General features: G+C 40.9%; 1 protein-coding gene across 1 annotated transcript in view; it reads right to left on the bottom strand.

Annotated features, from left to right (window-relative positions):
• The window catches only part of nrg3b (neuregulin 3b), a 245,894-nt gene that overhangs the window by 100,048 nt on the left and 122,582 nt on the right, over nt 1-23,264 (bottom strand). Inside the window, exon 2 of the mRNA XM_066665164.1 lies at nt 6,776-6,908. Coding sequence (XP_066521261.1) covers nt 6,776-6,908 — 133 coding nt within the window. The remainder of the gene's footprint in view (nt 1-6,775; nt 6,909-23,264) is intronic.

The raw sequence follows: 23,264 nt of genomic DNA, 5'->3' as shown, positions 1-23,264 counted from the left end.
CCTCCTTCACTCTGTCTCTTTCTATCATTCTCCCGCTCACTCCTCTCCAGTCAATTCAAATTCAATTCAGGGAGCACTCCATCTGCCATCATGGCTGCCATGCAACAACAACAACAACAACAACAACAACAGCAGCAGCAGCAGCAGCGGTGGCAACAGTAAAAAAACACACATAAATAAGACAACATATGTAAAATACAGAAACACATACTTAAAGGCAAACCTGACATAACTTGTACACATTTACTGTGTTACCTGTGATATCTTTTAATGGACTGCACCTCAGAATATCACATTTGTGGGTGAGATGAAGGAGTATGACATGGAACCTTTCAAAAATGTTCATATCTTATAAAAAGTAATTCATTCATTCATTATCTGTAAGCACAGGGTCGCGGTGGGTCCAGAGCCTACCTGGAATCATTGGGCGCAATGCGGGAATACACCCTGGAGGGGGCGCCAGTCCTTCACAGGGCAACACAGACACACTCACATTCACTCCTACGGACACTTTTGAGTCGCCAATCCACCTACCAACGTGTGTTTTTGGACTGTGGGAGGAAAGCGGAGCACCTGGAGGAAACCCATGCGGACACGGGGAGAACACACCAACTCCTCACAGACAGTCACCCGGAGCGGGACTCGAACCCACAACCTCCACCTGCTGCACCACCGTGCCGCAAAAAGTAATTCTACTAGTGTTTTTTCGTAACGTGAAATCTGGTTTTGTGTCGCTCCAAACTGAACAAAAGTCTTGTTGTGATTGAACTGTATATTCTCAATGTGTGCTTGTATATATATACCAAATACAGTATATATGTATAAGATTTTTTTTTATGTAGCAGACAGCAGATGTGGTATGAACAAATGTGAAGTTTCCAAATATTCTCTTGATTGTATGGATTTGTTACATCAAAAGCACATTTCAACTGGTAAAACTAACTAAAAGTATTGGATGGTAACCTCAAAAAATACTGGACTGCCACAGGGAGTGATTTGGGAAGAGTTCAGCAAAAACATTCACCCACAGAATATCACACTTACTGTAAAATGTTATTTTTATTCAAATATTGGGGATCTTTGTTTTTGGTTTTCTTGGGCCAATTAACACTTACTGCTCAGATAAATAACTTTTTAAATCTAATTTTCTCAGGTGCCTATGCATCTCAAAAAATTGGTGAATATTCTATAAAAGAGGACACCGGAGATAATTCCAACATGTGCATGCTATGATTTGTATTTATTTTGCCTTTTGCATTCTCTAAGTGAGCTCCGGTCCACTGTTTTGCTAAATCCACGTTACACAGGAGACAATCCTCAGGTTTTGGAACTTAGCAGTTGGGTTAAGGTTATGGTAAGGGCTAAGGGCAGAGTTAGGGTTAAATTTATGGGTGGTGGGTACACGCCAGCAATTCGGCTGTACGTCCTTATTGTATTGTATTCATCATGGCAATGGTCTTTTTCTCAAATATATCCAGGCTGATTTGTTCAAGTTCGGTTGACTTTATACACATTTATATTCCAGGCTAAACATGCCCCATTCTGTGGGAAAACGTATTTTAAGACCTGCACCACTGGACCTTAAGAGCATCTTTAGAGGTTACATTTAAATTGTTTTCATTTTTAAGACCAAAAATGTACCAGTGCTTTATTGTTCCTGATTGTGTACACTGCAGGAGGAGAAGTCATTTACATATAGAACACGGTTAAATAGTAGTAGTATAACAACGTATAAATCCACACGAATGGTGTAAGTGGACCTCAGGACAGTTTAGAACATGGTTGTTTTAAAGAGCACGTTCTACACTAGTTCTGTGGTCTTCTTAGTACACTTTCTTTCAGGAGGGTTTTGTTTTGGAGTGTAGTGGTATGCTAACTTGACAGGCAACTGCTTGAAGCCGTGCAGATCATTTAAGGTAACGTAACTTAGAAAACCTTGTTTTGAAGCCTCGCCCCCACAAACATCCTCCTACTGTTTGCTGTCTCTCTCTCTCTTTCTCTCTCGCTTTTTCTTTGTGACGTTGTGACATTTGGAGCTGTGTCAATTCAGTGGACGAGCACTCGCCCTCTCACTCCGCCCCCTCATCTTCAGCACGCCGCACTTGACACGGAATGGCCCGTTTATCCACACAGAGACAGAGACATGTGTCTGGGTTTAAACATCCATGCTTCAATTACACAGGCCTGTGCTGTGTGTCCACTGTGTAAGTAATCCACTTATACACCCAGAATGAAACCCCCACAGATGTTCATCCCCCACACCAGCTGAGCAGCCAAAAGCAAGGACAGGACCTGCAGGCACACACACCCCACACACAGACTGTTTGCATTCACGTTTAGCTTCCAAAGCTGCAGCTGCCTGACACGATGTTCGCCAGCTGATAGCATTTGTTCCTCATGCGTTCTCATTCGTGCCGTCTTCCTCTCTGAGTCATGCTGTCTACTGCCTCGCTTCAGGATTGTGTCAGGTTATGTCGCCTTATGTATTATGTCGTGTGGACCATTTCTGCCAAAGCAAGGCGCCATTCAGCTACGTCGCTTAAAATGTTTTTGCACGAGCTTAAAAATAGGTGCCAAGAAGGGATCTAGAGTGATTCCACTGGAAACACATTTGGATTCCTTAAGAAGCCTTCAAGGGTTGATCCTCTGAAGAAACACTTCTGTAAATGAGAAATGTTTTAAGGAGCCTCAGATTAAGTGATGTCTTGCGTATGTTAAGTATTGCGAAGTATATGGTCACACATTATGCTGTTTGGATCATTTCTGCCAAGCAAGATGACATTCGGCTTTTTTTTTTTTGTACACAATCCAAAATAAAAGTGTTAAAAAGGGTTTTTAAAGCCACACTAGGAGTATCATCTACATGTCTCAAATAGCAATCACCCTCAGCTATTTTTCATTAGACAGTCTTGATTTTGGGCTTAAGTTACGAGGCTAAACTCTGAAATCCTGCTTTGTGGAATACCCCCCTATTTATTTATTTATTTATTTATTTATTTATTTACTATTATTTTTCTTTATTCCAAGATGACATATTTGGGCATATGCTGTGGTCAAGATTCTAGATTCAGTTTTTTTTCCCTTATCCCCCTTGTTTTTCTATGTGCTCTGTCTCTCTTTGAAGCCACTGGGACATTGTGAATCTGATTTCCAATGAGGGGATAACAATTTATTGCATTGCACTATAAGAATTATAACTTCTTGTCCTCTCCATTACTCTGTGCAAATGTCTGTCAGCTAACATAATGGGATTGGAAGTTCTCAGTGTTCTCATACAAGCATGTAGAACTCTCCAGAAATGTTGCATTAGCAGCAGTTTGAAAAGATGCTGTAGCTTCATGTCTCTCAGCGGAAGCATGGGGTTAGCCCCCTCTCTTATAGTAGTGTCATGGAATGGGGCGATTTGGCCAGTTCATTGGAACTGGCAAAGAATAAAGTCTTGGACTAAATTGGTTTAAAAGTTTTCCTAGAGCCATTATCTCTAGTCAATATCATTCATTCATTATCTGTAACCCTTATCCAATTCAGGGTCGCGGTGGGTCCAGAGCCTACCTGGAATCACTGGGCGCAAGGTGGGAATACACCCTGGAGGGGGCGCTAGTCCTTCACAGGGCAACACAGACACACACACATTCACTCACACATTCACACCTACGGACACTTTTTTTTGAGTTGTCAATCCACCTACCAACGTGTGTTTTTGGACTGTGGGAGGAAACCAGAGCACCCGGAGGAAACCCACGCGGACACGGGGAGAACACACCAACTCCTCACAGACAGTCACCCGGAGCGGGAATCGAACCCACAACCTCCAGGTCCCTGGAGCTGTGTGACTGCGACACTGTGCCGCCCTGAATATCATTCAGATATCAGAAATATTAATTATTGGAAAATCAGGACTGTTGGTAATTAAAGAGTCTTTATCAGTTATGTCAGTATGATTAATTATCAATTATGAAAGCTAGTTGAAACGCTAATGTTTTGCATTTGTTTTTCTCACATGTCGTGTCATTGCTGCCTGGTGCCTTGTCTTGAAACCTATCTAGCCATATAAACCGTTTCTGTCAAGCATGATCTGATTCAGCTATGTTGCTCAAGCCTTGTTCCTTCTTAATTGTGCACTAGCATAAATATTCATCGCCGCCTTGTCGCATTAATATTCACCGCATATGACGTGCAGTTCTAGTGCACTGTTTTAAAGGCCTGTTCCAGCCTTTATCGCAACGCGAGCTTTAAATGCAGAAGGGCTCCTCTGTGGGTTCGTCAGTGGCCCACAGGACGACAACGCGGCTGGCTCCTCCCCTCAGAACAAACGAGACGAGAGGAGACAGCAGCCGGGATTAACACAGCCTGTCGAGATCTGACAGCCTACTGACAATTTAATCACTGCCTGCTTCTCCAGGACTGGGGAAAGAGCGAGGAGGGGGAAAAAGAAAATAGATGTCGTCATCATTAATGTGATTTATTTTGTCATATCAGATCCTGTTAATACCCTCGGCTTGGTCTCGCAGATCTCTGCCTGTGCGTTTTACACCTATCCCTCCATCATTTGTCTTCAACGCTGCCGCACAGTGGACAATTCCTCCTTGTCAGATTTCCTGCAGCGTGCAACACAGACGTATTTGTTCATTAAACACTAGTGTCTCTCTCTCTCTCTCTCTCTCTCTCTCTGACTCTCATTCTCTTTTGCTCGTGCCTTCTCTCTCCTTCCATTCTCCTCTCTCCCTTCCTCTGTCTTCTTCCATATTTCACTCGCTCTTTTCTTTCATTACTCTCTCTCCATCTTTCTGAAGTTTCTCTCTCTCTCTCTCTCTCTCTCTCTCTCTCTCTCTCTCTCTCTCTCTCTCTCTCTCTCTCTCCTTCCATCATTCACTCTCTGTCTCTCTGAATTTCTAATTCTCTCTCCTGCTCCCCTTCTATCTTCCTCTCCCTCTCTCTCTCTCTGCACCTCTCTCTCATTGTGTTTCTTCGTGTATCTCTTCCCACCTCCTCCCTCGACACATCCACACATTTCCAGGAAATGCAGCAACATTATAAAGGCAAGGTGATTGCCTTTTAAAAAGCATGACATTCATTTAAACACCGGCGTTCACGACCATCACAATATGTACCCCATAATGAACCCAGGCGGACGCAAAAACAAAAATAGTAACTTGAACTAATGTGCTGAAGAGTGCTTTCAAATTGCCTCCACCGTCCTCTTTTTTTTTGTTGTTTTCTTTTCTTTTTTCTCTCCCCCCAGAGCAGTGAAGGTGAACAAAACTTTCCCTCATCTGCAGGCAATGCTGGAGCTGGAACAATTAGCTTGAGGTTGAATGTTGTATTCTACTTTTCTTTATTCCGCGAGGAGCGGCGTGGAGCCATATGGAAGGTGTATAGCCCTAATGAATTGGTAAGAGCTGTTACCATGGCGATGATGGAGGCCAACACTCAGTAGAATGGTAGCGTTACATAAAAAGCCAAACAGAAAGAGGGGGGAGGGAAAAAAACAGAAATAGGCAGATGGATATGAGCGAAGGTTTAATCTGTGGCTTTAAGTAGAACTGAACTGGATGGTAGACTGTGGAGTCATCTACTTAAGGGCCTAAGGTAGCAGCGGTTAGCTTGAAAGCCCTCAAAAAGCTTCATTAATTTTGAGTGATGAGAGGCAATACACAGGTCCATCAGCCTAACTAGGGCTGCGAGAGTCGCAAATGGAGTTTCGGATTGACGAAAAATCACAGCGAACGGTTCCCCTTGTTCACAACACAGCAAATTTTTCTCCGACGAAGATCGGCACGGATGTCGCTATGGCTCCACGTCCTTAATGATCTCCGCTATCTCTGAAGGAGAAAAGCTCATGAGTATTGAAGCCATATGTCGATCATGATTCCGTCACATGCATTGGCAGCTCCATGGCTTCAAGGTAGCATGGCTTCATCAGAGGGGACATCATTAAAGAGGTGCTTTGCCTCATTTTTAATGTGAGGAGAACAGTTTTTAATGTTCTGAATATCTGGAACCTTATGAGGTGAGAGTGTTGCTGCGGATATCATTTGTTTTGTTCTTTCCCTGTTGTAACACACTCCCTTCCAGGCCAGAGAGTGTGACGCAAGAGCGCTCCAGAGCCATCAAAGAAACCTGCAATTATTCTTTCAGAGCTGAGCCACTCATCTCCTGAAAGCTGGCTGCATCAGACTCCTCCAGTTATATCCGATCGTCCCCCAGTCTGGAAAGATCAGCTCCTAATTACACCCTCGAGTACCCCAGCAGAAATCCTGGCTTTTCAAATAAGCATCACACGTTGAAGGACGTTAAAACACAAGCAAACAACTACAAATAAATCATCCAATCATGTAGGGACTAACAACTCGGCCCCTGTTGTCTCTCTCTCTCTCTCTCTCTCTCTCTCTCTCTCTCTCTCTCTCTCTCTCTCTCTCTCACTCTCCCACTCCCATCTGAGCAATTAGAACCCAAGTGCCGACTACCACACTTGCTGCCGGCCAGTCAGAACAAAGTCTTTGTTTTATGCTTATGGCTTATGGATTAATATTAAAGAAAAAAAAAAAATAGAATCAACTCTGACGCACACCCAGAAACGTAACATCAACTTAGGTAAGCAGTGAAGCGAGAGAGAGGCAGGGTAGGAAAAAAAAAGAATAAAACTGGCTTAAGATGCAAGTGGAATGTTCAGACGCATTTCCCCGGTCTGACACGTACATCCCTGACCTAAAAAAAAAAGACAAAGGAAAAAAAAAGAAAGGAGAAGGAGTGAGGGAGTAGGAGAGAGTCTTACCTGCAGTGTCTGTGCACTCCTGCCACAGTCTCGATAATGAAGCACTCTCCCTCGTTCAGACAGAAGGCGAGCTCTTGGCTGTCTTGGCAAGGCTTGAAGAACTCTGAGCGGACCGTCGGGGTTGTCGGTGCAACTTCATGTGGAAAAGGAGAAAAGAGAGAGAGAGAGAGAGAGAGAGAGAGAGAGAGAGAGAGAGAGAGAGAGAGAGAGAGAGAATATTAATCAAAATGGAATGAATCTACAAAAATAGGGCCAAAAAAATTGACAAAACACATTCTGCTCCTCATTGGCTTATCATTTAATTAGTGCTATATATATGGCAAGCTGGCGACTCTTTCTATGGCAAATGCAATGCCACTGGACAGCTCAACACACTTGCAGGAGAATGCTAAATTAAGGAGCAAGCCTATAAAGAGATTAGGAAAAGGGAAAAAAAGGGTGGGGGGGCGGTGTAGAGAGATTATTTAAAATGGAACGGATCTAACATAGGGTCAAGTAATTCAGACAGAGATGTGACTAGGACACACAGGAAAGTATTTATTTATTTATTTATTTAGGGACAGTGGGGGTTTATTTATCATATAATTTGTCATATATATGGCAGGCTGGACCCTACTTCTATAGCTAATAATATACCACTGGACAGCTCAACACATTTGTAGAAGAATGCTAACTGCCAATTTCTGTTAAATGTGCTGATGGAAACAGAGCCTATGAAGAGGAAAGGAATAATAAAAAATAAAAATAAAAAAATGAGAGAATGAGTCAGAGCTTAAACAAGATGAACCAGATTAATGCAAAAAAAAAATAAATAAATGCAAGAAGGCTGAAAAATTCTGCCATCTGTGGAACGTCCGCTCTCAGTGAAGGAAAATTACATTTCATTTCTGCCCGATACGCAGGCATTAATGATGTTAATTGAATCCCAGGTTCAAGTACAATGAATTTCACAATAAGTCCTGTGATTATAAATGAGCCCTTGAATAGACAGGGTTTCTCAGCGCATATTATGGGGTGCCAGGCTTGATAATACAGTGCAACACAGACAATAGACCAGAGGGAGCGCGCTTAATGAGAAAACAAATCTGTGCGCGGCTAAACACACACATTTACCACGTGACGGACCCTGAATGGCACACAACAGCATCGACTCGACGAGTGCACGACGTATCGGCTGCTTATTATCATTTAATTAGTGCGATATACGGCAGACTCAACTCCACTCCTCAGGCTTGAATCACAATGAATCAATACAGGGGCGCACTGCAAAATTGCCTGTAATAGTTATTATGTCTCTTTTCCTATGTGCTAATAGCAGCTGTGAGTCATACAGATGGAGGCTATTGTGCATGTGGAATGGGGCAGCCTTTACACACACACACACACACACACTATATATATTTATATACAGCTGAGGTGTTTGTCCTTAGATGAAGCCGTGGCTCAATTGCATTGATCCAGCTGTGCTAGCCGTGCCAGTCTCAAGCACATCTACTGCACTGCAGCTCACCGCAGATGCAGGCAGGCAGGCCCTACAGCAAAGCCTGGGAGTGTTTACACAGCTGTGCAGCTGCTCAGCCCCCCACCATAAAGACACACACACAATGCAGTCATGAACATACATACACAACCCACGCACACATTCACACTGGCACGCATATTTAGCAAGCAATAATAATCCCCCCAGACATCTGTCAAAAGATGGTGGAGTCAACTCTCAGCATGACCATAGAGCTCAGTGTTTTTCCAGCGATATTCTGAGTACACAATGTACTGAACTCTTCCTGGGGTCTCTGTTTCATCTTACTACTGTTTATTCCCAGTTTTAGCTGGACTCTAAATCCCCTTCACACAGTGCTAATTAAATTGAGAGAGTGAAAGCAAGCAAACATCTCTTCAATGACATGCAAAGCCATCCACTCTTATTGCCAAACTGTGGCCATCACAACACCGCTGGACAGCTTAACACGCTTGGAGGAGAACACTAAAACTAGTTTCTAAAAAACTAGTATCAAAATCTTTCATGTGGGTGTTTCCTTACGTCTAAGACACCTGTATACCATATTCCAGCAGTACTGGATTATATTTGTATGCTATTTTAAGTCTTTACACTCACAATTTCTTTTCCTGAACCGACTCCATACCCCCTGCTTTGACTCCAGCTTTGTATTTTGACTTGTATTTTACAGCAGCATGTTCTGGAAGGCTACACATCTGCACAACCCTGGGAATCTGGTTGTCGTACCTCCTGAAGGTGGCGTTACACTTTGTGTATCTTTGCTAACCTGTACAGGGCCTGTTGCCTGACATTGTACTAAACCAGTGTATTGCGAACAGTCCTGTGTTATCAGACGTGCCAACTATGTCCCTGCCACCAAGAGCAAGGTGAGAAAATGCTGGAGCCCAAATAAGGCCTGCCTCCTGCGATAGCACAAGAAAGGTCAAATCAATCTGTTGTTCTCGGGTATTGATGGATGAATCTCAGGTCAGTAAGAGTAGGTCTTGCAAGACGATGATGGATCAGGAGGGTGCAGAGAGAAAACAAGGCCATGCACCCCCCCCCCCCCCCCCCACACACACACACACACAACTCCCCTCCACACACATACACAAACACAATGTACAATACTGTGACAAAGCTTTGAAGATCATAACCAGCAGTGTACTACTGTATTGTGAGTACACTATAATCAGGAACTCTATTACTGTACTGTGAGAATATTATGCTGATTATTATTAGCAGCTTTTATGACAATACACTGATCCTGATTAGAAATGACACTGTTATTGGTGTGAGAATGTTACCATAGCAGCCATAGACCATAATTAAAAACAATGCTGCTCTATTATCAGACTGTTACATAGAATATTATCAGTGAGGATATTATGTACAGCATAATTAGTAGTTTCACTCAATATTGTAGGAATGTTATGTAAGTCTGCGGTGATACTACCATGTATTATGTAGATCATTGTTAGTAATTGTACTGTTTGTTGTTTTGTGAGAATGTTATATAGACCATAATTAACGTTTTTTTCTGCTGTATTAGAACAGGAACATTATGTAGCTCATAATAGGCACTAATGCATTAGATAAATCATAACAAGCAATAGTCACAATGTTGCATAGCCCTGAGTTACCAGTGGAATATCTGTATCACATAAACTGTAAATAGACACTTATTTGTATGGCTTTTGCTTTTCAGTCATTTTAATTGTCATATTTGCCAAATACCTAAAATGTTTGTAGCAGGGCAGTTTTAATGGTGAATATTTTGGATGTATTTAGTTGTTGTAACACTGATGTGTGGTGTTGTAACAGTAATATGGAAATCATAACTAGCAATAATACAAATGAAATGCACACATATACATTTTATAATATTAATTATACTGTACTGTTAGTGTTATGTGTATTTAAACATAGCTAGTAGTCCTACAGTGTCAATACAGTTATCGTAACTTATCATAGTTATAATGATATTGCAAAGTACTATGTGTTTTTGTTCAGAAGCTTTGCATCTTTTAAGTGGAATAGTATGTTTCACATGACAGTAGCTTGTTAGTGGCTGAAGGTGAACTTCTGTAAGTTTGAATTCACTTTTTGAAGTACCACAGAACTCATTTATAACTCAAGCTGTTTAGCGTTGTAGCATGTTTGGTTTTTGTTTGCTTTGATGAAGTTAGCAGTCTCCTGAATTTAGAGTAGAGTCGCTCAGTTATCCAAACACCTTCAGATGGTTTCTTGGCTGTGTCTCAGTCACATCACACAGACAGAAAAAGCCTGAGCCTTAGTCTTTTCCCTATTTACTGAGCCAAGGCTGCATGCAAACAGCAGACCTTTCTTCAACATGCAAATGGAACAGTGAGCAAACCAATAGTGAGAAAACATATTCTGAATTTTATGAAAAGTGTTTTTTGATTAAAATTGTGAATGTCACATTTACTATTATAGTGCTATGTACCTTATAATAACAATAATGCTTTATAATATTTTACAGCCCCCACCGCTCACCCGCCACACCATTTTGCAAATACCTCAAAAGAACTGGCCATTTTATGATTGCCATCTACTTGGTTCAGCTGGTCTGCAAACACAACCCCCTGACAGACACAGACACACACACACACACACACACACACACACACACACACACACATACACACCTTTTGTAAGTATCCCAAAAAAATTGGTCAATCCATTTTATGATTGGGTTCTTCTCGGTCCAGCTGTGGCTACTGACACTCTCTCTCTCTCTCCTCTCTCTCTCTCTCTCTCTCTCTCTCTCTCTCTCTCTCTCTCTCTTTCTCTCTCTCTCTCTCTCTCTCTCTCTCTCTCTCTCTCTCTCTCTTTCTCTCTCTCTCTCTCTCTCTCTCTCTCTCTGTGTGTGTGTGTGTGTGTTGTTCCCTCTTAACATCACAAAGTACTTCTACAGAAAGAAAACTCTCCACTAAACTCAATTCATTATGAGAAAAACCCAGTGCAAATAACTATGATGTAGGTTTTACAGTCTGGAATATTTCAGTGTAAATTCAACCATTCCAAAATCAGAGCTGCTGCCTCAGAGAGAGAGAGAGAGAGAGAGAGAGAGAGAGAGAGAGAGAGAGAGAGAGAGAGAGAGAGAGAGAGAGAGAGAGAGAGAGAGAGAGAGAGAGAGAGAGAGAGAGAGAGCACTGCGAGGGATTTGTTCTTTTCTGTGAGATTTTCATGAGTGTTCACAGACAGATGCCCAGCATGTATACACATCTACTCCTCCAACAATGTTTTACTGAGAATGTGCTCCCCTTTTTGCTGCTGTAACAACTTCTAGTCTGTACACAATATATTGGAACATTTCTGGGAGGATTTGGTTGCACTGGGCCACAAGATCATAAATGAGGTCAGATACTGTTGTATGATTATTGGTTTTGGAGCGCAAATGCCACTCATCACTCCAGACAATGTGGTTTGTGGTAAAGGGTACAGGGTTTATACACCTGTAGCTGATACATGCACCTGAACATGGAGACCTGCTCCAGAACATTGGGTGCTCTTTAATGTGGCTATACTGTGTAGAAGTATTCAGGCATGAATGTAGAATGTAGTAATGATGAACACATTAAGCCACAATGGCTGTTTTCAACTGAACCTCATTCAGTATGTTACTGTCAGCAGCAAAGTGCAGATAATTATATTGCTAATTTTAATATAAAATCTGCCTAGGTAACCTTTTTTAGTCTACAATTGACTGTAAATTTTTTGGTAATTATGACTGGTTATTTAGAATGAACTTATTCCAAAACTACAATTATTGCTAACTGTTGTACTATTTTTAGGTACTAGGGTAATGTGAATACCAAAGCCTTCTAATTTACATAGCTACTATACAAAAAAAATAAATACACAATTATGACTTACACACTGTAAATGTGAAGTGAATTTAATAAACAAGTATTAATCAAACATTCATTCATTAATTCATTCATTCATTCTCTGTAAGCGCTTATCCAGTTCAGGGTCGCGGTGGGTCCAGAGCCTTTCTGTAATCATTGGGCGCAAGGCGGGAATACACCCTGGAGGGGGCGCCAGTCCTTCACAGGGCAACACAGACACACTCACACATTCACTCACACACTCACACCTACGGACACCTACGGACACGTTTGAATCGCCAATAAACCTACCAACGTGTGTTTTTGGACTGTGGGAGGAAACCGGAGCACCCGGAGGAAACCCACGCGGACACGGGGAGAACACTAATCAAACAGGTATCATTTATTTCTTTATTTATTTGTTTGTATGGTTCCTATTGGTCATGAACCATAAACTTTCATCACACTGAAGAATACCAGGTGTTTTAAATTAACAAAAAAAAAAAATTCTATCAGCAACAATATTTAGAGTAAGATTTTTTTCCCTATATTTTTTCAGTGTGACATCCACAGTGATACTTTATTTCAAGAATGTTACATAGGCCATTGCCAAATGGGGAGAACAAAAATCTATATAGATACATAATTCATCATGCAAGCCATTTGAGGGCATCAGGGAGGTTTAATATTGTCTTTTAGCGCTCCATAAAGTTTTGAGGGGTTGTGACATGGTATAAATCATCAGGACGGTATTGATCAGGAGGCCTTTGAATCAAATGTTTCATTGTAAAAACAGAAGATTGGAACTCTACATTATTAGTGTCATTTTTTTTACGCCTCTCGAGTGCCGTTTCAGACTAGAGCAGTCGATCAGCAATCAGCAGTGTTTACTGTGTGACCTGCGGCCACTCGTGGGCCTGATCTCTCACCGCCACAGCTTTGATTAAGGTGCTCATATAAAGGGTCAGATTGTTTGAGACTGCGGAAACATGCAATAGCCATCGCTGAGCACTGAATTAAAATTATGAACTCTCCATAATAATTGCATGGATAAGGGTGCTCTTGAGGGGATAAGGGTGGTGTTCAACGAATTAATGAACACGGCAATCGATGCTCAGAGATCCTGAGGAGCTGTTAGCAATCAGCACCCCCTTTATGACGGATCATTGATAAGTTTATCATGGCCTGTCCTTATCGATTGGGCATGTTTGTGCAAACTAAGGAAAGTAATCAAGAGTGTTCATAGAGAGTGTATCCATATTTTCTGCTGGAAAAATACAGCTCAGCTTTTCTGGGAAGGCTTTAGCCCAGATGTTGGACCATTGCTATGAGGATTTGATTGTGCTGGGATCAAGCGCTGGTTTTTAATGCTTAATTCTAGATCACAAACATTACTCAAATTTAAAACAAAGGTACATAGAAGAGAATAATTCCACTGCTGTACAGACATGCTGAGGGGCTTTATACCCCTCTAGTCAATGCTTTGCATTGAGCATGATAACCTGCAGCAAGTCTAGGGGCATCCTCTGTTCTGTATTCTTTCAAAAGAAAGAGAAGCTCAGCTGCTGTATTTAGCGAGAACTTTTAGTATGTTTTACTGCTTTCACACAAATCACAGAAGCACAATTTGTCCATATGGTATATGCTGCTTTCCATCATGTCCATGTCACACAGGTTACTTCAGCATAGCTACATGCAGATGTTCACTCTGTTTCATTAAAACCTGGAAAAAATATTAGATATTCATTATCCAATAAAAAGTGAACAATGCACTAAATGTTCCTTTTCACCAATAAAATTGTACCAAGTGTTAGAGCCCCGAATAAAGAGCCGAGGCATGATAAAGCAATACGTGTAATCACATAGGACATCACTTTCTGAATTTCCACACACACAAATGTCAGAAAAAAAAATGGATTGGCAAGGCAATTAACTCAGAACGCAGGTTGCAAATGGCGAGTGTTCACTTAGCAGCCCCAACATGATTACACATGTGAATAAATGGAGCAAATTTGAAACAAAGGGGTAAATCAATAATGAAGAATGCTCCCTCTGGCAAATGGAACATGTGGAAAGCTTTAGTATGGATACGTTTTATGAAGCATGCCTTCGTTTACTGTTTTTTAGAACAATTTAGAAGCTTTTTCTCCGGAAGAGGAAATGTGTTTGAGTGCCTGCTCTAATTGTTTATAGAACATGACCTGAATCAATTGCGAAAAAAGTAGTAAATCAAAGAAGGCTTGAAGGGTTTTGAGAGTTTCTGTGAAGCGTAGCACTCTCTCCGTTCCTGTTGAGCAGCTTCAGCGTAGCTGCCTATTGACAGATTATTCAGACTCAAGTGAACCGAAAAAAAATAAAAAGGGAAAATCTGTGGGTGCCAAGCCCTAGCGTTTACCTGATTAAGTCTGCAGGGTTCTGATTATTTCTTCAACATTCAGCTACTGCTGTTGCCAATTAAAAAAAAAAAAGACAAATCTAGACTAATCTTCTGAGTGAATTTTTCACTATTTTAATGTGCAAGTCATACTTGCATATTTAAACATTTGGTCTGTATAAAGAAGCATTGACAATAGAAGGGAAGGTTCTGGAGCAGCTGCACATGAGTTTAATATGGCCATGCCCTCCCCCAAGCACTGATGAGTAGAGTTTAAATAAAAAACCTCTGGGTTATGGAGTTCTCTGTATATTAGCATAGACTTTGTAAATTTGTTTGTACAAAATATAGTTTTGTCGCTCTACTTTTGATTTTCTGATGATTACCCAGAGTGTAAAGTCTGCTTTAACTTTCCCCTAATTCTAAACCCAGCTAAAACATGAACACTAGTTTTAACCCTGTCCCGAACCCTCACCATTAACCTAAGTGTAAACCTAAATGTTAGAAACAGCAAGGATTTCTCATGCTTAACATTCTCCCACAGTTTACAGCACTGTTTCTGTAATTCCTCTGCAGGTAACAGATAATTTACAAAGATTTAGGAAAACAGCTGTTTTGTTACGAATATCTGGGGAGATTCTTGCTATTGCCACTACTTTGTACTTTCTCTATTTTGGAGATTGTGTTCTGATATGGAGCACCAACCAATACTTTTAGGATTATTAGGGGGTGAATCCCATTTCATTCCTTGTCAGTCCATTTTGTTAGGGCGTAATGTTAGGTCTATCAGGCCTTTGAAATGAGATTTTGTTCAGAGGCACACTTCAAACAGTGTGGTATGAATGCACTATGAATCACTGGCAAAATGGCAACGCAAGTGACCAAAGAAACCCACAAATGGCAATATTTTCACTTTTAAAAACTGTGATAACCACTGTATTATCTTGTTCAATGTTTTATTGTGTTGTGATCCTTTACATCTTAAAATGTCTAAAACCGTGCTAGTAGTATACTGATATGTCAGTAGTTAGATAGTAAATGTCCAGTACCACCTTAAATAGTAAAATATTTACCATATGGTGTGCAGAGCTGCTAATGATGTATCAGGCTCTTGCAGGATTGTATAAATTAGCAGAGTTTAACCACTTCACTTTGTCACTCAGAACCAATGGGCAAGGTGACACTAGGGATAATGATACATGGGATTGAGTTTGGAGGTGTTTGAGACCTCAACTTAACCAGTACTTGACTTCACTAATGTTCTAGCGGCCGAATGCAAATCCTCACAGCAATGTTCTGACATTTAGTGTAAAGCCTTGTTAGAAACGTGGAGGCTATTCCTAATAACTCCGTATTAACACTGGGTCAGTAGATCTGTACAATCTTTCAACCTTTATATCATATGACTATTAATCCTTGAATGAAAAATGAATGAACACCCTTGTGCTTGGTGCAGCTGGTTTGAATTATGGGTGCTTAGGAATTCATGGCCCAATCACGTGTAGAAAATGAAAAAAAAAAAAAAAACATCTTTGGTAATTGCTCAGGTGATGATGGGATAATTGCTCAGGCTCCACTCGCTGACAGAATCATGTCTGCATTTATTCCCTGAATACTTTCTCGCAACATAGGAGTCATCCTGGTTTCTTTTAAATTAGCCCAACTCTTTTCCACACTCTTTTTATTTGTAAAAAAAAAGACCAACATCATTGAATTCCCTCGTTGAATGCTATAAAATAGCCTGAGTAAAAAATTGAAGCCATATTCCCCCTGGTTATTCCAACCTGAAATAAACCCTCTGGGCTGAGAGTTTGGACAGAGAAGGATATGACTTCCCATCTTCTCTGACACACTAAAAAAGTACTTAACATTCAGCACACACAACAGCTTAAGGATAAGGATTGTGAAAAGAGTGGAAAAAGACAGATAGTCCACTGAATTTACAGATTACACAGATTAAAATACATCAGAATTAGCCTTGAATATTGATTAAGCTGCAAATTGAAACACATACCCTACAAGCCAATCCTTCATTCTTTCTTTCTCACAGATGCTGTGATAATTTCCTTTAATGCATTATGTTTAATTCAATACTTCAACAATGAAAACCATCAACATTTAGAAAACTTAACAATTCACACGCCCCTAATTGAAAAATCCCAGGGTTCCATTTTCAGCCCGTTTTGGCGCCACACACTCTCTCGACAACCGAGATCAAAGCCAAATGCATTTAAACACTATAAGTAACATGTGCATTACGCAAGCCTCTTTTTTCCTCGTGCATATCCGCACGCAGACACTCAATCACCACAGAGGCTGGGACGTACATTTACATTTGTAACATTTTTCTGGAATGCCTTCCCCATAATCACCCTGCTCATTAGTGTGCTCAGGCTGTGGCTGATCTCTGGGGAGAGTTCTTTCACACTGTTTACAGCAGAGCACATCAAACACCACGCACACAAAGAGGAGAGCGCCAAAGTCTGCAGAGAATACTGCCTTTGCTTTACCCACCAGGCAGAGCTACCCACCGCCTGCCATACTTTTTCCTCCACTGAGCGTCTAGGTCCAAGCAATTGACTGTTACACAGCTCCATTGGCGACTGATGTGTGCTTTGTAATAAAATTCAACTCCACAAGGGCAAAAAAGTGTGTAAGCTCTCAACGAGTTCTCAGAATATAAGTACGTAGGCGACAAAGAGGAGGACCGCAGATATGAGCCAAGACGGATAGTTCTTCCAAGACCAATATCATGGCTTGGTACCCCAGTAACAGCATCAGAGCTGATACACTGACAAAAAATCCATAAAAATTATGGTGAAAAACTGGCAGCTGTGGTTGCCAGAATGTCACCATTAAATATACAGTCACTTTTCTGGCAATCATAAATTTTACATTTAAGAACTGTTTTTTTACAGTACTTTTCTGTTAAAAAACAGATATACACTGTAAAAAAGCCATAGTATTTACATAAAAATAACAAAGAAACATGTAAATTGTGTGACAAATGAGAGAATGGAGATATTTAGATATATCGGTATCTGGGTGCTACACCCCAGCACTCGGAACACAGGCTGATAGTGAACTTTCCTGACCAACACACATCTCGTTATAACATGCACAGAAACACAAACACACACACACACCAATACACAACATAATCACGTCAATGCAACCCAAAATCAAAAGTCTCAAAGACAGAAAAAAAAAAAGAAACTCTGAAAATCACAGAAAATATGGACAAGCAAGGCATGATGGGAGCTCTCAGCTCCTCCCAGTACTTGGACGCTTGTACATTGTATATTGTTGTCATATACAATGTACAAAATGTTATAAGGGGTCAGTACAGTGGTACTTGCGCCCAGTGGTTATGGGTGTACTCCGGACCCACAGCGGCCCTGAGTTGGATAAGCGGTTTCAGACAGTGAATGATTGAATGAGTACAGTGGTGCAGCAGGAAGTGTCTCACAGTCTCACAGTGTCTCTCCTATGTTGTAGGTTCAAACCCCACTTTGGGTCGCTCTCTGTGAGTAGGTGTGTTCTCCCAATATTTGCTTGGGTTTTCTCTGGGTTGTCCGGTTTCCTCCTACAGTCCAAAGTAGATGTGATGGACTGAAGCCCCATCCAGGGTGTTCCTACCTGGACTGGTTTAAGAGTTACAGACACTGAATGAAGGAATTAAATAAATAAGCTGACAAGTGGCTGTGTAGCTGTCAACAAGTTGTTAATGAGAAAAAGATACAGGAAACAAAAAGAAAATGTTCTAATTATTCATGGAAACTGCTGGTGTAACATGTGCTCCAATAATTTGTACATGCAGCCCAGATATGTGGAACAGTTTTACATTATAAATCATTATTTTAGTTTTATACATTACTACTGATAAGCAAGCTCCCATCCACTGTTGCCTAAGGTTAGGGTTATGGTGGGTATTAGTTTTAGGGTTAGGGTTGATGTTAGGTTTAGGGTCAGAGTTAAGGCTGATTTTTCTCTGACAAGGCATCAGAAAATCATGTATACATCCACAAGGTGCAAGCTATAGCTGCATCCCAATTGCACACGTAACACTAATTCTAACTACTGTTTGAGAATATAGTATTTAGGTATAGTCTGAGTATGTAGAATAGTTACATGTGTCAAAGTTGTGTATAGGAGGAGCTTCTTATGTCTGGAAAATGTAGGCTCCCTCCCAAATAAGGAGCTGCTCCCTACATAGTATGCTTCAAAGTTCATAAAAACAATAATAATACACCCGGACAGTGTAATGAACATGAATAATTGTATTATCTGGCATACAATGTACTACAGCTACACATTTTATGACATACACTGTGCACTACGCAGTGTGGAGGGACATATTTGGGTTTCAGCCTTTGTCCTTTGAATTAGCTTGTGAATCTCATGCTTTTGAGGTTAGTATGTAATATATAATGTGTAGTATAAGTGTATAGTGCTATATATATATATATATATATATATATATATATATTTCCAAAACATTGAGACCTGTCTGGGTATAAAATAAACTGACACTGTTTCAGTATTTTGACCCTGCAATTATACAGCATCATGGAGACTGGTTTATAAAGTTTGTGTCTGCGTATCTGTGGCTGTATGTAATTGTCATATACGCAGCCATTCATTTCAAGACATAACTGAATGTGAATGGGTGCCTTAAGGGGGAGCACTGACACCTGAACATATGAAGAAGAAAAAAAATGTGAAAGTATCATGCTCCCTTATGGGATGTAGTAGAAAAAGGGTGAGCAAAGAAGTACAGATGTCTCTGGCCCCCACAACTTCCTCTAGCACCTCCTGGGGGATCCCCAAGTGTTCCCAGACCAGCCCGGATATATAATTCCTTCAGTGAGCCTAGGGTCTACCCCAGGGCCTCCTCCTAGTTGGCTATGGTGGTTATTCCTCCAGCGGGAGGCGTCCAGGGGGGATCTTTACCTTTATCACTTCCACTGGCTTCTCTCAATGTGAAGGAGCATTGGTTCTACACTGAGTTCATCCTGGATTGTGAAACTCTTTACCCGATCATGGAGTGTGTGCCCAGCAATGCACTAGGGTACTAGCAACCTCCTTTTTTCAATGGTCCTGTGTTTTTGCCTCTCTCTCTCTCTCTTTCTCTCTCTCTCTCTCTCTCTCTCTCTCTCTCTCTCTCTCTCTCTCTCTCTCTCTCTCTCTCTCTCTCTCTCTCTCTCTCGCTCTACAATAGCTACCAGACAGCCAATCAGCTTTTACTCGATGCCCATCTCCGCAGATTCACATCACATGTTAAGATTCTGGAGACGTGCACGTCTGCAAGGCCCTACGTGCTGCGCTTACCCATGACTCCCTTCTCTGCATCACAACTGTGTGGATATTTCCTGAAGTAAAGCCAGTCTTAGGTGTGGGAGGTCATAGGGAAGATCACCTTTAACTACACCTTCTTCCACCTTCCTCCAGCTCCTCCCAGCACTCACCACCGGGGTCTGTGTCAGAGACAAATGGAGGTTAGTGAGGGGACAGGTGCTTAAAAGTGAGTGTGCTTGCTGTCAGCGGGCGGTGGGCTGCTCTGACAGCTTGGGATCGCTGCAGACACAAACATCTGTCACACAGTAACAGTCCGCCTTGTCCTTCACCCAGCAGACTGACAGGCCCCAGGGGCAGCCAACTCTGGAGACATGCCTCCACTCAGAACACACGACAAACACTCCCATCTCCCTCCCAGAAGCCTCCACAGGCCTGGACATACAGGAGAAAACGTCCCTAAAAATGCAGGACAATCATTAGAGCTGTAAAGAGTCAGGTGCAAGACTTTGAGCACTCCTTATGGTGTATTTTAATTCCAGCTTTGTTATGCTACATTGGTTACAGCTTCTATGTTGCACTGTGATTGGCCAGACCTCTCAATTTTGAGGTTATTTATCTTAGTGTAGATAAAGTATAGGGTCTTACAGTCTTCCATATTCCACTGATTGGTACTGGATGGACTAAGATATACTACTGCTGTTCTATTAATAACTCAGGGCTAAAGTAGTTTTTTTTTCCCCTCTCTCCCTTTTCTCTTCCCTTTACCTCTTCTCTTACTTAGTAATTCATGGTTTGGACATGCCATAGCACAAGTATAGGTCTATGTTACAGTGGTCTTGATTAGGGTTGCGTTGGACCTGGAGCCCACTTGGAATCATTGTATGTAAGGCAGGAAAACACCTTGGACAGGATGCCAGTCCAGTACAGAGCATCATGCACTCAATTGGACTATGGAAGGAATCTGGAGCACTGTGCACACATGGGCACACCAAACCTCTTACAGACAGTGACCCAAGGCAAGGACTGAACCCAGGACTGAACAGATCCAGTTGTGCCACCATGCTGCTGGAATATTACAGTAAAATCTAAATCTGGATCCTGCTTTTTTTTCAGCACAGATTTATCCCCCTTGAAATCATGAACTCGATATACAACGTGTGAAATAACCAAATGTGAAATAGTTAATTAAAAAGTAGCACGCTGTGACACCAGCTTGTGTTTTCAATTCCTACATGGGTTATGCAATGACAGAAATTTTAATATAAACAACGCTGACATTGTTTGTCACTCACAAATGTGCCCACTTCTGTTGTGATTGTTCATCCCTCAGAGGGGATTATTAATGCTGTGCACAACCACTGGCTCGTGACATTGATTTATTACAGGTCCCAAAAAATACTTTTTTTTCTAAATGTATTAATTTTTTTAAAACAGTCATATTCAGGCTTATATTAATTAAAAAAATTCAACCATCTTAATTCCTGAGCCTTTTTCATTACTCTGCCTAATGTATGTAAAGCGCTCTGTTCTGAATGGCAGTCTGGCAATGTATGGTGAAAAAAAGCAATCTGGGCTGAAATACTGCAGTGTAAATGTGTGGAGTTATAAGGTGAAGTGTTATAAAGTGAGTAGAAGAACATTTGTAAATATGTTGGTTGAAATTTTAATAGCACAGAAGTCTTTGACTTAATTAAAGTGAGTGTATGGTAATAAATGTATAATATTGAGAGTATAATAATGCACTCTGAGAAAACCTGTAACTTTCTTAGTGTCATTTCATAGTATCTTTTATTAGAGAAACTTACTGTACCACATAAGTTGACTTTTATTAGTTATTCACTCATTCGTTCATTTTCTGTAACTGCTTCATCCTGTTCAAGGCTGTGGTGAGTCAAGATCGGGTGCCAGTCAATCACAGGGCATCGCACATTCACTCATTCACAGCAATGGACACTTTGGAATTGCCTACTGATTTTATGAATCGCATTTCAATCCCAGATTTATATTTTGTGTTTGTATTTAAAACGGTTCCGATATGTAAACATTCATATATTCAGCTTTCTTTCTGGAGAAGAGAACATAATGTATCTTTAATGTAAACAACCCCTGTATAAGCACTGGCAGGTGGCAGATTCATTTAATGATAACCCACATATGAGAGAATGTTACGCACTTATGATCCTCGCCAAAACCTTAGATGTTGGTTCTTTCAACTTGCAGCACCTTTCCACTAAACTCTCTTCTTAATGGACTTCAATATTTACTTTTTACTCCCCCCTCCACATCATTAGTCAGGGTCCCAGGACCTCATCATTTACAGTTGAAGCCCTGACCTTTACAACATGTGCAGGTTCTTTAAGCATTATTCACTTTTACGTCTCTCTAGTAGAAAAATAGTTCTTTAGAGCCGTGGTTCTCAAACTGGAGCTGTGAGAGGCCCCCTGTGGTCCACAGTGGGGGCACTAAGAAGGCTGGAGAAGTTTCTCAGGAGTTGTACTTACTCTAACTTATGAAGTTTGAATTGTATTGGAATATTAACACTGCATCAGTCATATCTTAAAAAGGGGTCTGCGATTGACTATGATTGGTGTTCTGTTGCCCAGACAGGTTGCCCAGAGTCTCTGGACTCACCTTAACCCTGATCAGTATGAAGCTTTTAAAGAAGATGAATGGTGAATCAATGAATGAATGAAAGAATGAATATCTCAAAATGGGATACTTTATAAAAGGCTAATTAACATTTTTCATTTGAAATACAAATATCTCAACTCTTAGCCATCTCACATTTCCTTAGTAAATTATCTGATATTATCAGCAATATATTGGTGTTTTAGTATTATTATGATACATTTAGGTATGGAAATATATAACAGTACATTTATATTAGAATACTGAGGATATGGACATTTCTTACACAACTTTTGTTTGTTTAATTCATGAAAGATGCATAGTGTAATGTGTGAGGACAAGGTTTACAGCCTGTTTCAAATGATCAAAGCCCCCTGTATCTATTTCCCACCCCAGTATGCAGTGTAATAGAACAGGGCTGTGTCTCTTGTACACGCAGGTCAGCTATAACTGCAGAGAAATTTCAGAAAATGGACTATATTCTTAAAAGATATGGTCCTCATTCATTAAGTGGAAATAATCATGGGGAAACAGAAGATAGCGGGAGAATGATGGGGCAGTAGCACTTACTATCCATTCTTTAGTGAACCAAAAGTGGTTCTTCTATGGCATTACTCCAAAGAACCCTTAATGGCCCCATTATTGTGAAGAGAGTAGATGGATGTGTGCTGTGGCCTGTAACTGATCTTAACAAGATGAAAATCTGACTCAAGCTGAAAACAAGTCTGACTCAAAATCTCAACCATCTTTTCAAGGATTATTTATCTGATCTATGATGTGTTTGTGTGTGTGTGTGAGTTGGGGGTGGGGGTGGGGATGGGGGGTGTTCAGACGGTG

Source organism: Hoplias malabaricus, chromosome 3, assembly GCF_029633855.1.
Source record: "Hoplias malabaricus isolate fHopMal1 chromosome 3, fHopMal1.hap1, whole genome shotgun sequence".
NCBI classification, from domain to species: Eukaryota; Metazoa; Chordata; class Actinopteri; order Characiformes; family Erythrinidae; genus Hoplias; species Hoplias malabaricus.
The sequence above is the reverse complement of the archived record's forward strand: the minus strand, read 5'-3'. Positions and strand labels throughout refer to the sequence as shown.